This window comes from Sus scrofa, chromosome 2, assembly GCF_000003025.6.
Source record: "Sus scrofa isolate TJ Tabasco breed Duroc chromosome 2, Sscrofa11.1, whole genome shotgun sequence".
In the NCBI taxonomy this organism is placed as follows: Eukaryota; Metazoa; Chordata; class Mammalia; order Artiodactyla; family Suidae; genus Sus; species Sus scrofa.
The window spans coordinates 56,933,124-56,950,625 of record NC_010444.4 but is presented as its reverse complement, the minus strand read 5'-3'; the positions used below and the strand labels follow the sequence as shown (position 1 = coordinate 56,950,625).

At 39.2% G+C, this 17,502-nt stretch overlaps 1 protein-coding gene and 1 pseudogene across 3 annotated transcripts in view; one reads left to right on the top strand and one right to left on the bottom strand.

Moving 5' to 3' along the window:
- Positions 1-17,502, top strand: part of NLRP3 (NLR family pyrin domain containing 3) — an 85,172-nt gene that overhangs the window by 26,787 nt on the left and 40,883 nt on the right. For 2 of the 3 annotated variants that reach the window (XM_021078922.1, NM_001256770.1), the window contains 1 exon segment: positions 544-714. In XM_021078922.1, the coding sequence (XP_020934581.1) occupies positions 544-714 (171 nt within the window). 3 annotated transcript variants of the gene reach the window in all.
- LOC106507305 lies at positions 3,399-15,773 on the bottom strand (annotated as a pseudogene).

Here is a 17,502-nt window from a genome sequence, read left to right as displayed (position 1 = left end):
AATTGTACATTTATAAATTAAAAAAAATTTTTTTTGGTCTTTTTTTTTCATTTAGGGCTTGCACCGGTGGCATGTGGAGGTTCCCAGACGAGGGGTCTAATCGGAGCTGTAGCCACCGGCCTGTGCCACAGCCACATAACATGGGATCTGAGCCATATCTGCGACCTATACCATAGTTCACGGCAACATCAGATCCCTAACCCACTGAGAGAGGCCAGGGATCAAACCGGCGTCCTCATGGATGCTAGTCGGGTTTGTTAACCACTGAGACACAACAGGAACTCCTATAAATGTTTTTAATGGTAAATTTTATGTTACATCTCAATTAAAAATAAGTGTAGAGATTTGAGAAGATGTTGCAATGTTTCATGGGCTTAGAAGGTGTTTACTTGCTATTAGACCAACAGAAATGGAACAAAAAATTAATAGAGAGCTTGAGTACTCTTACCATGCTGGACAGGAGGCAGGGGCAGGGGCAGCACTCACAGCAGAGTGGGAATAGGGAAAGAGAGGTGTTGTGACATTCTACCATCTCTATGGAAGGTTGGTCAGTTGCTGTCTCACATCAGCGTGTTGTGAGGATCTTGCGTCCGTCCTGAGCAGCAATCATTCCCTGACCAGACTCTACTTGGGTGAAAATGCCCTGGGAGACTCAGGAGTTGGAATTTTATGTGAAAAAGCAAAGCATCCACAATGTAACCTGCAAAAACTGGGGTAAGTCTTCATGAGTTTCTCAGCAGTAAAGCAAGTTATCTTCAGGGATGCGTTATTTGGAAAATGTGAATGAGGGTTACTCTAAAAAAAGGTTAATCAGATAAAGTTGAGGGTAGAGAATGGAAGAGACAATGTCCAAGGTAGTTTGGAGTGCTAGATATTACCTACTGCTAGTAAGATAGTTATGTTTGTAGAACAGGAGATTCTCAGAGCTGAAAGTAACCTTAGGAATTGTGCAGCCCAGTTCACTATTAAGTGAAACACTTACTTCTAAGACATTCACATGGATAGTCAGTCGCTTGTTTTATGTGTGAAAACTTCCAAGCAGTGCGGTCATTACCACACCTCCTGCAGTTCTTATTTCTATGCAGCATCTTCTTTAATTTTTGTGCATTTGTCTGTGTTCTGCTCCCCAGATTCTGCTGAAGGATGCTAATCTCAATTCCTCAAAGACAACATTTATACTCTAGGTCTTCTCATCTTTTGCCTGGATGTCTCTAAATCCTTAACTAGGACATGGCTTAGTACCTTCACCTCTTTGGATATGCTGCCCTAGGTAAAGGTTGGTCTGTTAATGTTCCTATTGGAAGGGCAGTGCCCAGACCTGAACCTGATACCGCTCAAAACATGGGGTGGAATTTTACCTCCTGTATGAGGGCACTATGCTGTCACTGGTTAGATCTGGAATTTTCCTTATACTTTTGGCAATCACATCAGATCATGAGTTCAATTGGAAGTCTGCAGTTAATAATATTATACAATTCTGGGGGTGTTTTCTAACACCAATAATCAATTCTCTGCAGACGCCAACCAGGTGTCTTACAAGTCAATTCAGTTTCGACACTAACCACCCAGAGTTATTATAGACCCCAAGTTAAGGGCTCAGTCCTACAAGACTGCCTTCTCCCAGCCCCACACCAATGTCAGATATCAACTGCAAGTAGTGGGTCCCTAGATTACGCATACTGCTTTCTGACTTGGCTACAAATTGGGGATTCCCATGATGCCCTACTCAGGTTTGAAAATTTGCTAGAATGACTCAGAAATCAAGGAAATAATTTACTTACATCTACATTTATTATAAAGGATATTTTAAGGAGCACAAATAAACAACCTGATGAAGAGACGCATAGGGTAATGTTCAGGAGTGTTTGGAGTCCAGGAGCTTCTAGCACCATGGAATTGGGGTGTTCCACCCTCCTGGCATGTGGATGCATTTACCAACACAGGTCTCCAAATCTCATTGTTCAAGAGATTTTTTTTCTTTTACATTTTAAAAATTGTACTTGATTCACAATGTTGTGCCAATTTCTTCTATAGAGCAAAGTGACCTGGCCATACGTGTGTGTGTATATATACATATACATACATATATATATATTTTTTTCTCATAGTATCTTCAATCATGTTACATCTCAAGAGATTGAGTATAATGCCTTGTTCTATACAGTGGGATCTTATTGCTTATCCATTCTTTTTTTTTTTTTTTTTTTTAGGGCCACACCTGTGGCATATGCAAGTTCCCAGGCTAGGGGTTAAATCAGAGCTGCAGCTGCTGGCCTACACCACAGCCACAGCAATGCGGGATCTGAGCTTCATCTGTGACCTATACTACAGCTCACCATAACACCAGATCCTTAACCCACTGAGCAAGGCCAGGGATCAAACCTGAGTCCTCATGGATACTAGTTGGGTTTGTTACTGCTGAGCCACGACAGAAACTCCTGCCTATTCATTCTAAATGTAATAGTTTTCATCTACTGACCCCAAATTCCCAGTCCATCCTACTCCCTCCCCTTTCCCCCTTTGCAACCGCAAGTCTGTTCTCTACATCTGTGAATCTGTTTCTGTTTTGTCAATAGGTTCATTTGTACCAATCACATATAAGCGATAGCCTATGGTATTTGTCTTTCTTTTTATAACTTCCTTCACTTACTATGAGAATCTCTAGTTGCATCGATATTGCTGCAAATGGCATTATTTCATTCTCAAGAGATTTTTTATAGAGCTTTATCTCCAGACTTCCACCCCTCTCTTTTTTGGAGGTTAGTGGGTGGGCTGAAATTTCCAACTTTCTAATCACTGGGTCTTTCGGATGATCAACTCCATCCTGAGCCTACCTAGGGGCCCTGCCTTAAGTCATCTCATTAGCATAAGATCAGATGTGATCAAAAGGGGCTCCTTTTCAATGGGGACCTGCTGTATAGCACAGGGAACTCTACCCAAAATTCTGTGATAACCTATATGGCAAATGCATCTAAAAAAGAATGGATATGTGAATGTGTATAACTGAATCACTTTGTTATATAGTAGGACTTATCACAACTTTGTAAATCAACTGTATTTCAATAAAGCTTTCAAGGGGAAAAATGGGGCTCCTTTGAAAAGCAAAAGACACTCCTATCACTCAGGAAACTCCAAGGGTTTTAAGACCTTGAGCCAGGAATGGGGGACAAAGACCAAATATATTTATTATACCACAAAAATACCCACTGATACTTGCACTTAACTATGTGATATTGCTCTTGCATGTACTTTGCATGGGTTTTCTCAGTTGGCCTCATAAAAACTATGCCAAGTAGGTATTAGTGTCTCCAATTTATTTTTTATTATTTTTTAAAAAACAACTCAGGAATGTACATCTAATTGATACTACATTGTATTAATCAATAGCTACACTTTTGGCAAACTGTGGCTATGACAGTCCTGAACAAGAAGGGTTTCCTGTTTAAGCTGCAGTAACTTTTCTGTCTATGTTGTGAGCCACATGGGAAGTCCAGCAGTAAATTTTCTGACTATGGATCATTGTTCCTCTTTTTACAGTTCCTCTGATGCATTTGGGATGACTGTCTCAAAGTAACCTGCAACTTTCCTGACAACTCCTTGCTCTCTCTCCTGCTAAGAACTGTAGCCCTTTTCTGCTGAGTTTTTAGAACCTTCTGCTACCATATCCACCACTTCCACCACCAGATCCATAACCACCACCATAGGGACTGCCTGAGCTTCTTCCACCAAAACATCCCCCCTTCACGGGTCCATAATTTGTTGTTGTCCACTATAGTTTCCAAAATCATTATAGTTCCCACCACCATCATAGTTACCACCTCCAAAATTTCCTCCTTCATTGTAACAATCATATCCCCCCCACCATATCCACCACCTTGGTTTCCACATCCTGGTCCTCCACCGCCATAGCCTCCTCTACTACTGTAACCAGGACAACCACCATATTTGCCACCATCACCTCTAAATCCATTATATCCACCATCACCTCCTCCATAACTACCCCTGCTGCCACCACCTCCACCACTATAACTTCCTCTTCCACCAAAGTTTCCACCACAGCCAAAGTTGCCTCTACCATCTCCATGACCCATAAAGTTGCCAGATCCCTCTCCATGAGCTCTCTGTGATCTGGTAAATTGCATTTCTTGTTTAGAAAGGGGATTTTTCACTTCACAATTATGCCCATTTATAGTGTGGTATTTCTGAACAGTTTTAAAAACTGTATCATGATCATCACAAGTTACAAAAGCAAATCCTCTCTTTTTCCTACTCTGCCTGTCTTCCATAACTTCTATGGTTTCAATTTTGCCCTACTTTTCAAAGTAGTCTCTCAAATTGTATTCTTCTGTATCTTTAATACCACCAACAAAATTTTCTTCACTGTTAGATGGGCACCAGGCTTTACAGAATCCTCTCTAGAAACAGCTCTCTTTGGTTCCACTACCTGCCCATCAACCTTATGTGGTCCAGCACACATTACTGCATCCACCTCTTCAACATAAGAATAAGTCACAAAACCAAATCCCCTGGAACATTTTGTTTGGGGGTCTCTCATCACCACACAATCTGTAAGTGTTCCCCATTTCTCAAAATGTTCTCTTAAACTATCATCTGTAGTTTCAAAGTTCAGACCACCAATAAACAGTTTTCTCAATTGCTTTGGTTCCTTTGGATCATGGCCCTCCTACCCCCCACCCGCCCTACTGCAGTGGCGGCAATGGCTGGAGTCCAGCTGGGGGTGACCAGGCGGTGGTTTTACCTCCACTTTGAGACTGGACTCACTGCTTCCAGCTCAAGTTCAATATCAATGTCTTCAGTTTAAAGAGGAAAAAATGAAGCTCAAAGAGCTTAGAACCTTTGCTCAAAGATACCCAGGTAGAAGGCAGTGGAACCAATGTAGATACAGCCCAGTGTGACCCACCACCCACTACCTTAACCCCAGTGCAACACTGCCTCCTGACCAGTTTCTAGTAGGCTCTCTAGAGGGCTTCGGTGTTCTGCTGTCTCCAACGCATGGGACCTCACATTTAGCTGTTAAATTTCATCCTTTTCTTTTGACTAGGCATTTTTGAATCATGATTCTGTCAATATTACCTAGATATACAGCAAATGTAAATGTCTTCATTCACATTTACTGTAAATGTCTTCATTCACATTACTGATATACATTAAATACGAACCATATCAGCACCAAATAGAGCAGGAAGGGTCTTTATGAAGGAAGAATCTGTTAATCCATAATTAAATCTATAGATGTTCACAAAGTTCTGTTACCTCCTTGGGCCTGTCCCAGCGGTCTATCCACAGATATTGCCACATCTCTTTACTAAAAAAAAGTCTGTATTCAATGCTTTCATTTCCTTCCCTTGTATTATCACTCTACCTCAGCAATTCGGCTTCTGCTAGTCTTGGTTTGTTCAACAGACACAATAGGCCCCTTCGTTTTCCAGGTCCTCTGGGGACTCAGTCATGGGTGCTAACATTGGTAGTGAGTACAATGAAGACCCTATTTTCACATTCTCATAGGGGGTAATAATAACTAGGCAATAGATAAGCAAAATAATATACATCTATGTAAGTGGTATTATAAAAACTAGAGTGACAATGAAGGCTGCTTCCTTGCCCAGATGTTCAGAAAATGCTCTAGTGGAAGTGACATGGGGATTAGGTACTAAATGAACTGAGGATGAGAGACGTGAAGGAGATGGGGAAAACACTCCACACAGAAAGCAAACAGAAGTGAAGAGACTCAGAACAGAAACTCTCAGTTGATCCTCAGTGATCCTGGTTCTAACTCTTGAAGATCCTTCCCAGTCCTAATTCTAGTTGACATCTGTTGCCTTTAATTCTATTCATCATCTCTTCCTTGAAACTCTTATTTATTTTTAAGACCCTGCTCAGACTTTCCTGCTAATTTTATAGCTCCTGCTTCTTTGGGTTCTGCATTGACTTATTTTCCTGTGGTCTGCAGATTTCACCGCTGATTTTCTCTTTCACTAAATGTTTCTATACTCCCTGGGAACTCTCATGTACACCTGAGTTTTTAAAACAGCTTGTATACAGATGGCTCTCCAAACAGATCTTAAACCTAGATATTGCTCTTAAGCTCTTTTCTTTCTCAGTGGAGTTATATTTTAGAGCAGGATTAGATTCACAGAAAAATTGAGAGGAAGATACAGAGATTTCCAAAATACCTCCCACCCCTACATATGCATAATCTCTCTCTCCCATTATCAATGTCCCCCACCCGAGGGGTACAGTTGATACAATTGATGACCCTATGTTGACATATCACTATAACCCAAAGTTCATTGTTTACATTAGGGTTAATTCTTGGTTTTGTACTTTCTATGGGTTTGGATAATTGTGTAATAATATGTATCTACTATTGAAACATAGAGAGTCATTTTACTGCCCTCCAAATCCTCCATGCTTGGTTTATTCATCTGTCCTTCACCCTTAATACCTGGTAACCACTGATCCTTTTTCTGTCTCCATAGTTTTTTCTTATTCAGAATGTGATACTGTTGTAATCATAAAATACGTATTCTTTATATTTGGGGCACTCCTGTGACATGTGGAAGTTTCCAGGTCAGGGATGGACATGCACAACAGTAATAACCCATGCCACAGCAATGACGATGCCAGTTTCTTAACCGCTAGGTCACTAGGGAATTGGCTTCTTTTATTTAGTAATATGTATTTAAGTTTTCTCCATTTCTTTCTTTTTTTTTTTTTTTCCTTTTTGCCATTTCTTGGGTCACTTCAGCGGCATATGGATGTTCCCAGGCTAGGGGTCGAATTGGAGCTGTAGCTGCCAGCCTACGCCAGAGCCACAGCAATGCAGGATCCGAGCTGCGTCTGCGACCTACACCACAGCTCACGGCAATGCCGAATCGTTAACCCACTGAGCAAGGGCAGGGATTGAACCCACAACCTCATGGTTCCTAGTCAGATTCGTTAACCACTGCTCCATGATGGGAACTTCTTCTCCATTTCTTTATAGCACTGGCTAGTATTCTACTGTCTGGATGCCAAACAGTTTATTTATCCATTCACCTACTGAATATCTTGGTTGCTTCCATTTTTTAAAATGATATTAAATTTATTTCACTTTTTTTTGCCTTTTCTAGGGCCACACCTGTTGCATATGGAGGTTCCCAGGCTAGGGGTCCAATTTGAGCTGTAGCCGCTGGCACACACCACAGCCACAGCAACGCGGGATCCGAGCCGCATCTGTGACCCACACCACAGCTCATGTCAACGCTGGATTCTTAACCCACTGAGCAAGGCCAGGGATTGAACCTGCAACCCCATGGATCCTAGTTGGATTCATTAACCACTGAGCCATGATTGGAACTCCAAGTTTATTTCACTTTAAAAAGTTTTATTGAAGTATAGTTGAGTTACAATGTGGATAATTTCTGTTGTACAACAAAGTGACTCATTTATACATGTACACATATCCATTCTCTTTCACAACTTTTTCCCACATAGATTATCACAGAATATTGGGTAGAGTTCTCTATACTATACAGCAGGTCCCCATTGGCCAATCATTCCATAATACCTCAGTGTGCATATGTCAGTCTCAAAAACCCAGTCCATCCTTCCCTCACCACCTGTCCACGTTAGTTACCATAAGTTTGTTTTCAAAGTCTGTAGGTCTGTTTCTGTTCTGCAAATAAGTTCATTTGTATAATTAATTTTTTTGTTTTTATTTTTATATTTTAAAAACATTTATTAGAATTTTTATTAAAGTTAATTTGCAATGTTCTATCAATTTCTGCTCTACAGTAAAGTGACCCTGTTACACATATACCTACTTTCTTTTTCTCACCTTATTCTCCATTATGTTCCATCAAGTGACTGGATAGGATTCTCTGTGCTTCACAGCAGGATCTCATTGTCTTTCCACTGCAAATGCAATCTATGCCAAATTTCCAGTCTATCCCACTCTCTCCCCCTCATCCATGGCAATCACATGTCTGTTCTCCATGTCCATGAATTGCTTCTTTTCTGTAGATAAGTTCATTTGTGCTACATATTAGATTCCAGATATGTGATAACATATGGAATTTGTCCTTCTCTTGCTGACTGACTTCACTTAACATGAGAATCTTAAGTTCCCCTACATGTTGCTGCAAAAGGCATTATTTTGTTCTTTTTTATGGCTGAATAGTATTTCATTGTGTACATGTACCACATATTCTTAATCCATTCATCCGTTGTTGGACATTTAGGTTTTTTCCATGTCTTGGCTATTGTGAATAGTGCTGCAATGAACATAGGGGTGTGTGAATCTTTATCAGTAAAAGTTTTGTATGGATATATGTCCAAGGGGGGGATTGTTGGATCAGGTGGTAGTTTCTATATTTAGTTTTCTGAGGTCCCTTCATATTGTTTTCCATAGTAATTGTACCAATTTACATTTCCAGCAACAGTGTAGGAGGGTTCTCTTTTCTTCACACCCTCTCCAGCATTTGTTATTTGTAGACTTATTAATAATAGACATTCTGACAAGTGTGAGGTGGTACCACATTGTAATTTTGATTTGCATTTATCTAATACTTAGCAATTTTGGAGCATTTTTTTTCATGTGCCTGTTGGCCATCTGTATGTCTTCTTTGGAGAATTGTCTATTCAGGTCTTCTGCCAATTTTGCCATTGGGTTGTTTGTTTTTTGCTCTTGAGTTGTATGAGTTGTTTGTATATTTTGGAGGTTAAGCTCTTATCAGTTGCATTGTTTGCAACTATTTTCTCCCATTCTGTAGGTTTTTTTTTTTTATGGTTTCCTTTGCTGTGCAAATCTTTTGAGTTTGATTAGGTCCCATTGGCTTATTTTTTTTATTTCTGTTGCCTTGGGAGACTGACCTAAGAAAACATTTGTATGATTGCTGTCAGAGAGTGTTTTGCCTATGTTCTCTTCTATGGGTTCGATGGTGTCTTGTCTTATGTTTAAGTCTTTAAACCGTTTTGAGTTTATTTTTGTGCATAGTGTGAGGGTGTGTTCTAGTTTCATAGATTTACATGCAGCTGTCCAGTTTTCCCAGCACCACTTCCTGAAAAGACTGTCTTTTCCCCATTTTATGTTCTTGCCTCCTTTGTTGAAGATTAATTGACCACAGGTGTCTGGGTTTATTTTTGTGTTCTCTATTTTGTTCCATTGGCCTGTTTGTCTGTTTTTGTACCCGTCCCACACTGTCTTGATTATTGCAGCTTTATAATATTGCCTGAAGTCAGGGAAAGTTAGGCCTCCTGCTTGGGTTTTTTTCCCCCTCAGGATTGCTTTGGCAATTCTGGGTCTTTTATGGTTCCATATAAATTTTTGGATTGCTTTTTAATGATATTAATTCTTTCAATCCAGGAGCATGGCATATTTTCCCAATTCTTTTAATCCTCTTTAATTTCTTTGATTAATATTTTACAGTTCTTAGCATATAAGTCTTTCACCTCCTTGGTCAGGTTTATTCCTAGATATTTAATTTTAAAAGTCATTGTATTTTTATATTCCTTTTCTAATATTTCATTTTTAGTATACAGAATAGCAACTGATTTCTGATATTAATCTTGTATCCTGCTACTGTGCTGGATGTGTTGATCACTTCAAGTAGTTTTTGTATGGAGTCCTTAGGGTTTTCTATATATGGTATCATGTCATCTGCGTAGAGTGACAATTTTACCTCTTGTCTTCTAATTTGGATACCCTTTGTTTATTTTGTTTGTCTGATTGTTGTGGCTATGACTTCCAATACTACATTAAATAAAAGTGGTGAGAGTGGGTATCCTTGTTTTGTTCCAGATTTTAGTGAGAATCTTTTCAGTTTTCCTCCATTGAGTGTGATATTGGCTGTGTGTTTGTCCTAAACAGCCTTTATTTTTTAAGGTATGGTCCCTCTATACTGACTTTGGTAAGAGTTTTTGTCATGAGTCGATTTCGAATTTTGTCGAATGCTTTTTCTGTGTCTATTGAGATGATCATGTGGTTTTTGACTTTTGTTAATGTGGAGTATGACATTGATTGATTTTCATATGTTGAACTCTCCTTGTGAACTTGGTTTGAATCCCAATTGGTGTATGATCATTTTTATATGTTGGTGTATTTGGTTGGTGAAGATTTTTGTTGTTGTTGCTTTTTAGGGCCACTCATGCAGTATATGGAAGTTCCCAGGCCAGGATTGGAATGGAGCTACAGCAGCTGGCCTATACCACAGCCACAGCAATGCAGCATCCATGCCACATCTGCAACCTACACCACAACTTACGGCAACACCAGATCCCTGACCCACAGAATGAGGCCAGGGATCAAACCTGCATCCTCATGTCTATTAGTCAGATTTGTCTCTGTTGTTCCACAATGGGAACTCTGGTTGGCTAAAATTTTGTTGAAAATTTTTGTGTCTATATTCACCAAAGATATTGGCCTATAATTTTCCTTTATGGTGGTATCTTTGTCTGGTTTTAGTACTTGGGTGATGGTGGCTTCATAGAATGTTTTGGGATCATTCCTTCTTCTTCAACCTTTTGAAACAGTTTGAAAGTGTGGGTATAATTCTTCTTTGTATGTTTGGTAGAATTTTCCCGTGCAGCCATCTGGTCCTGGACTTTTGTTTGTAGGGAGTGTTTTTATTACATATTCAATTTCATTTCTAGTGATCAGTCTGTTCAATTGATCGATTTATTCTTGACTCAGTTTTGGCAGGCTGTATGTCTCTAGAAAGTTTCCCATTTCTTCTAGTTTGTCAAATTTCTTGGCATATAATTGTTCATAGTATTCTCTTATGGTTTTTGTATTTCTGCAGTATCCATTGAGATTTGTCCTTTTTCATTGCTTATTTTGTTTATTTGACTTCTTTCTCTCCTCTTCTTGGTGAGTCTGGTGGGAGGTTTGTCAATTTTGTTCAATCTTTCAGAGAACCAGCTCTTAATTTTGTTGTTTTTTCCTATTGTTTTCTGAATCTCTATTTCATTGATTTTCCCTTTGATCTTTATGTTTACCTTCCTTATGCTGACTTTCTTTTTCTAACTCTTTTAGGTGGTATGTTCAGTTGTTGATTTGAGATTTTTTTTCTTTTCTTTTTTTTTTTTTATTTTCCCACTGTACAGCAAGGGGGTCAGGTTATCCTTACATGTATACATTGCAATTACAGTTTTTTCCCCCACCCTTTCTTCTGTTGCAACATGAGTATCTAGACATAGTTCTCAATGCTATTCAGCAGGATCTCCTTGTAAATCTATTCTAAGTTGTGTCTGATAAGCCCAAGCTCCCGATCCCTCCCACTCCCTCCCTCTCCCATCAGGCAACCACAAGTCTCTTCTCCAAGTCCATGATTTTCTTTTCTGAGGAGATGTTCATTTGTGCTGGATATTAGATTCCAGTTATAAGTGATATCATATGGTATTTGTCTTTGTCTTTCTGGCTCATTTCACTCAGTATGAGATTCTCTAGTTCCATCCATGTTGCTGCAAATGGCAGTATGTCATTCTTTTTTATGGCTGAGTAGTATTCCATTGTGTATATATACCAAAGCTTCCGAATCCAATCCTCTGTTGATGGACATTTGGGTTGTTTCCATGTCCTTGCTATTGTGCATAGTGCCGCAATGAACATGCGGGTGCATGTGTCTCTTTTACGTAGAGTTTTGTCCGGATAGATGCCCAAGAGTGGGATTGTGGGGTCATATGGAAGTTCTATGTATAGATTTCTAAGGTATCTCCAAACTGTTCTCCATAGTGGCTGTACCAGTTTACATTCCCAGCAGCAGTGCAGGAGGGTTCCCTTTTCTCCACAGCCCCTCCAGCAGTTGTTATTTGTGGATTTATTAATGATGGGCATTCTGACTGGTGTGAGGTGGTATCTCATGGTAGTTTTGATTTGCATTTCTCTTATAATCAGCGATGTTGAGCATTTTTTCATGTGTTTGTTGGCCATCTGTATATCTTCTTTGGAGAAATGTCTATTCAGGTCTTTTGCCCATTTTTCCATTGATTGATTGGTTTTTTTGCTGTTGGGTTGTATAAGTTGCTTATATATTCTCGAGATTAAGCCCTTGTCAGTTGCATCATTTGAAACTATTTTCTCCCATTCTGTAAGTTGTCTTTTTGTTTTCTTTTTGGTTTCCTTTGCTGTGCAAAAGCTTTTCAGTTTGATGAGGTCCCATGGGTTTATTTTTGCTCTAATTTCTATTGCTTTGGGAGACTGACCTGAGAAAATATTCATGATGTTGATGTCAGAGAGTGTTTTGCCTATGTTTTCTTCTAGGAGTTTGATGGTGTCCATTTTTTTTTTCTTTTCTGAGGAAGGCCTCTATCACTATAAACTTCCAAGAACTGCTTTTTGGCATCCCGTAACTTTTGACTGGCAGTGTTTTCATTATCATTTGTTTTGATGTATTTTTTAGTTTCCCTTTTGATTTCCTCATTGATCCATTTTTTTAAAATAGCACGTTGTTTTATATCCAGGCAGTAAGTTTTTTCTCATTTCTTTTCCTGTGGTTGATTTCTAGTTTCATGCCATTGTGATCACAGAAGATGCTTGAAATCATTTCCATACCGTTAAATTTGTCGAAGTTAGTTTTGTGCCCCAGTATGTGGTCAGTCCTTCAGAATGTTCCATGTGCACTTGAAAAGAATGATACTCTGATTTTTTTGGATGTAATATCCTGAAAATATCAAGTCTAGGTTTTTTATTATGTCATTTAGGATTTCTGCCTATTGATTTTCCTGTCTAGAGGATCTGGCCATTGATTTGAGTTTGGTGTTAAATTCTCCTATTATAATTTTGTTAACCTCAATCTCTTTTTTATATATGTTGGTATTGTTGTATGTATTTGGGTGCACCTCTGTTAGGGGCATATGTATTGACAAATGTAATATCAACTTCTTGAATTGATCCATTTATCTTTAAATAGTGTTCTTCCTTGTCTTTCTTTACGGCCTTAATTTTAAAGTCTATTTTGTCTGATATGAGTATTCCAACTCCTGCTTTCCTGTCTTTTCAATTTTCATAAAATATCTTTTTCCATCCCCTCAGTTTCAATCTGTGTGTGCTGTTTGCCCTAAGGTGGGTCTCCTGTAAACAGTATATTGTAGGGTCTTGTATTTTTTTATCCCGTCTGCTGTCCTATGTCTTTTGATTGGAGCATTTAGTGCATTGATATTTAATGTGATTATGGAGAAATATGTATTTATTGACATTTTAAACCTTGTTTTCCAGTTGATTCTATTTCTTCTTTGTTCCTTTCATTGTTTACTTGGATGAATTCCTTTATTTTATGCTTGTGTCCTTTTCTTTTAGTTTTTGTGAATGTATTGTTTGGTTTTGATTTGTGGTTGCCCTGTTTTCAATTATGTTAGCCCCTTCCTAAATCAGCTTGATGGTCATATAGGCTTAAACACATTCTAAAAAAAATATCAAAATTTTCTTACTCTCATTCCCCATATTTTATGATTTTGATGTCCTGTTTTCCCTTTTGTTGTTCCTTGTCTTTATTGTTGCTTTTACAGTAGGTTTTTTTTTTACCCTTTAGATCAATATACTTGCTTATTTAAGTGATTACTTTCCAATTGTGATTTCCTCCATCCCATTTTTCTTACTTTTTTCCTATTTAGAGACCTTTCAGTATTTCTTTAGAATGGATTTAGTATTGCTGTATTCTTTTTGTTTTTGTTTGTTGGAGAAATACCTTATTTCTTTTTCTATTTTAATTGATATTTTTGCTGGGTACAGTATTCTAGGCTGTGATTTTTTCCCTTTTAGGACTTGGAATATATTTTGCCACTCTCTTCTGACATTAGTGTTTCTGTAGAGAAATCAGCTGATAGCATCACGGGTGTCCCCTTGTAATTAACTCTTTGGTTTTTTCTTGCTGCCTTTAGAATCCTGTCTTTAACTTTTGCCATTTTTATTACATTATGTCTTGGTGTGTGCCTGCTTGACTTCAAGTTGTTTGGGGGCCCTCTGTACTTGAAAACTGTTTCCTCTGGATTTGGAAATTTTTCAACCATAATTTCTTCATAAACATACACACATATATATGTTTTAGGGCTGCACCCATGCCATATGGAAGTTCCCAGGCCAGGGGTCAAATCAGAGCTGTGGCCACTGGCCCAAGCCACAGCCACAGTAATGCAAGATCCGAGCCACTTCTCCAACCTACACCACAACTCATGGCAACTCCAGATCCTTCACCCACTGAGTGAGGCCTGGGATTGAAAAAGCATCCTCATGGGTATTCTTTACCACTGAACCATGTTGGGAACTCTCTTAAATATATTTTCAATCCCCTTTTCTTTTTCTTCTTCTCCTTATGGAATCTCTATTATGCATATAATGGCTTGTTTTATGTTATTCCGTAGATCACTTATATTGCTTTCATGTTTTTTCATTTGGTTTTCTGTTATTGTCCTGATTTGGTGATTTCCATCATTCTATCTCCCAAGTCACTTATTTGTTCCTCTGAATTATTCATTCTGCTCTATGTGCCTTCAACTCAGCTTGCATTTCTGAAAATAAATTTTCTAATTTTTCTTGGCTCTCCCTTATATTTTGTATTTCCTTTCTAAAGTAATCTGCATTACTGTTCAGATCTTAATTCCTTCATATTTGCTCTTAATTCCTTCAGTATTTTCACTCTTTCCTTTTTCAACTGGGTGTCTATTAGACTGCAGATGTCTGTTTCATTATTTGCTCCTTCAGGGGAAATCTGTTCTTTTAAATGGGAATCGTTCTTGAGTTCTTCATTTTGCACATATTTTTCTTATTTTGTGAGTTCAAGGAAACGAAGTACTGTTGTCTTGGAGGGCAATTTATATGCAAGAGCACCCCTGAGTATTTTGTGAGGGCTTACTCTTTATTTTTGGTGTGAGGGATGCTTTTGGTTTGGATGCTTGCTGTCTCTTCCTTCAGCATGTGCATGTTTTTACCCTCATGCTGGTGTGTGGCCTGTGCATCCTTCCAGGGAGATGGAGGCAATGGGCAGGGCTAGTAGTCAGAGCCTGGTTGCTGGGCCATTGGTAGTAGGAAGGAAATGCAGGAATGTGGCACAGGCTGCTCCTGGGAAGTGGCAGTGACTCTAAGGTAGATGTAGGTGGCACCAAAAGTGTTTGGCAGTGGCACCAGCAGTGTGTGTGTGTTCCCCGGGGAGTAAGAACAATAATAGGTTGTGCTCAGTTGCAGTGCCCTCCTCTCTGCCAATCCCTGAGTTGACAAGGGCCATTGAAGGTGTCTTTTCTAGGACCCCTAGTAGTCATGGGCCATTCCCACCTCTGGATTCTAAGATGGCTGTGGTTGTTAGCCCCACCACCTGTATCCTATGCAAGAGTCTTCCCTGCCACCCTTAGCCCTCCTAAGAGGTGCCCTACTGCCTTTAGCCTGCGTAAGAAGTGCCCTGCCACTAAGAGTCTATGTGTGCACAGAGGAAGATATTCCTATGGTGGTCCACACCTCCTCATCTTGCCTTCCCCAACAATGACTCCGTCTTTTCCGGTGGGCACAGGCCTTCACCTGCATTCCCTCAGCTCTGGTGCTCCATCTCCCAGCCTGTGGCACACTGATCCCAAGCCTATCAGGCTGTATCCACACAGGCTACCCTGGTCCTCTCCCTGGAACTGACCTCCAGAACCTGAGTCTCAGGGCCCAGCCTCCATTTGAATTTCTCAGGTGTGTTATCTGGGGCAGAGGTACTGATGGTTTGTGCAGCTCTCTCTCTGCTTTTCCCATCAGGTCCAGCTTCTGCAGTTTTCTCTGAGGTTTTTTCAGCTGATTTCTGCATCAGTTAGGTGGCTTTCTAGGGTGTGTATTCCTTTCCTCTTTCACAGCTCCCTCTTAGGAATGCTGTTGCTTTCCTGATTCCCTTTTTCTCTCTTCTCTCTCTCTCTCTTTTTTAACCGCTTTTGTTCTACCTAGTTATGTGCAGGGATTCTTGCCCTTTTTTGAGGTTTAAGGTCATCTGCCAGAGTTCAGTAGGTGTTCTGTATGAATCATTGTACATTTTTTTAAAATGTGTTTGTGGGAGAAGGTGAGTGTCATATCTTGCTCCTTTGCCATCTTGATATCCTCTATCCTTTTTTTAGATTCCACATATAAGTGATATCATATGATGTTTTTCAATGTTTGACTAACATCAGATAATATGATAATCTCTAGGTCCATCCATGTTGCTGCAAATAACATTACTTTATCTTCTATGACTGAATAATATTTCTTCCAAGTTTTGATAATTATGAATAAATCATCCATAAACATCTGTGTGCAGGCTTTTGTGTGGACACAAATTTTCAGCTCTTTTGGGTAAATACCAAGATGTGATATTGTTGGAGTATATGTTAGCATAATGTTTAGTTTTATAAGAAACTGCAAAGCTGTCTTCCAAAGTGGCTATGCCAGTATGCATTCTCATCACTAATGACTAAGAGTTCCTGTTGTTCCATACCCTTGCCAGAACTTGGTGTTTTCACTGTACCAGAGTTTGATCACTCTGATACATGTGTGGTGGAGCTCATTGTTGTTTTTTTTCCCCAAGTCTCCAGTATGTGGAAATTCGTGGGGGCAGGGATTGAACCTGTGCCATAGTAGTGACTCCAGCCACTGCAGTGGCAATGCAGTATCCTTAAACCACTGTGCTGCAAGGGAACTCCTCATTATTGTTTTAATTTGCATTTCACTGATAGCATATGAGCAGAGCATCTTTTCTTAAGTTTATTTACCATATGTATATCTTTGGTAAAGTGTCTGTTAATGTATTTGGCCCATTTTTAACTGGATGATTTGCTTTCTTTTTCTGGCTATGCCATGCAGTGGCTTGATGTAGGATCTCAGTTCCCAGACCAAGGATTGAACTCAGGCTGCAGTGGTGGAGGTGCTGAATCCTAACCACTTGGCTACCAAGGAACTCCCAGGGTTACTTTTCATACTGTTGGCTTTTAAGTGTTTTGGATGATAGTCCTTTATCAGATATGTCTTTTGCAATATTTTCTACCAGTAGGACTTGTCTTTATTCTCTTGACAGTGTCTTTCCCAGAGAAGAATATTTTAATTTTATTGTTTTTTTGTTTTGTGTTGTTGTCATCTGCAGCATGTGGAAATTCCTGGGCCAGGGATCAAACCCATGCCACAGCAATGATCTAAGCCACTTCAGTGACAATGCCAGATATTAAGCCCATTGAGCCATACAGGAACTCCAGAAAATTTTAATTTTAATAAAGTCCAACTTATCAATTTTTTCTTTTCTAGATCATGAATTTAGTGCTATATCTAAAAAGTCATTGCCAAACCTAAAGTCCTCTATTTTTTCTTCTATGTTATCTTTTTAGGAGTTTTATATTTTTGCATTTTACATTGAGGTCTGTTTGGGGTTCATTTTTTGAATTATTTTTTTGTGAAGGGAATAAGATAACTGGATTCATTTTTTTTGTATGTGGGTGTCTAGTCATTATGTCAATATCCACACAAAAAACTTGCTGGGAGCTGGGGATTTTATTGGAACTGCATTGAATCTGACA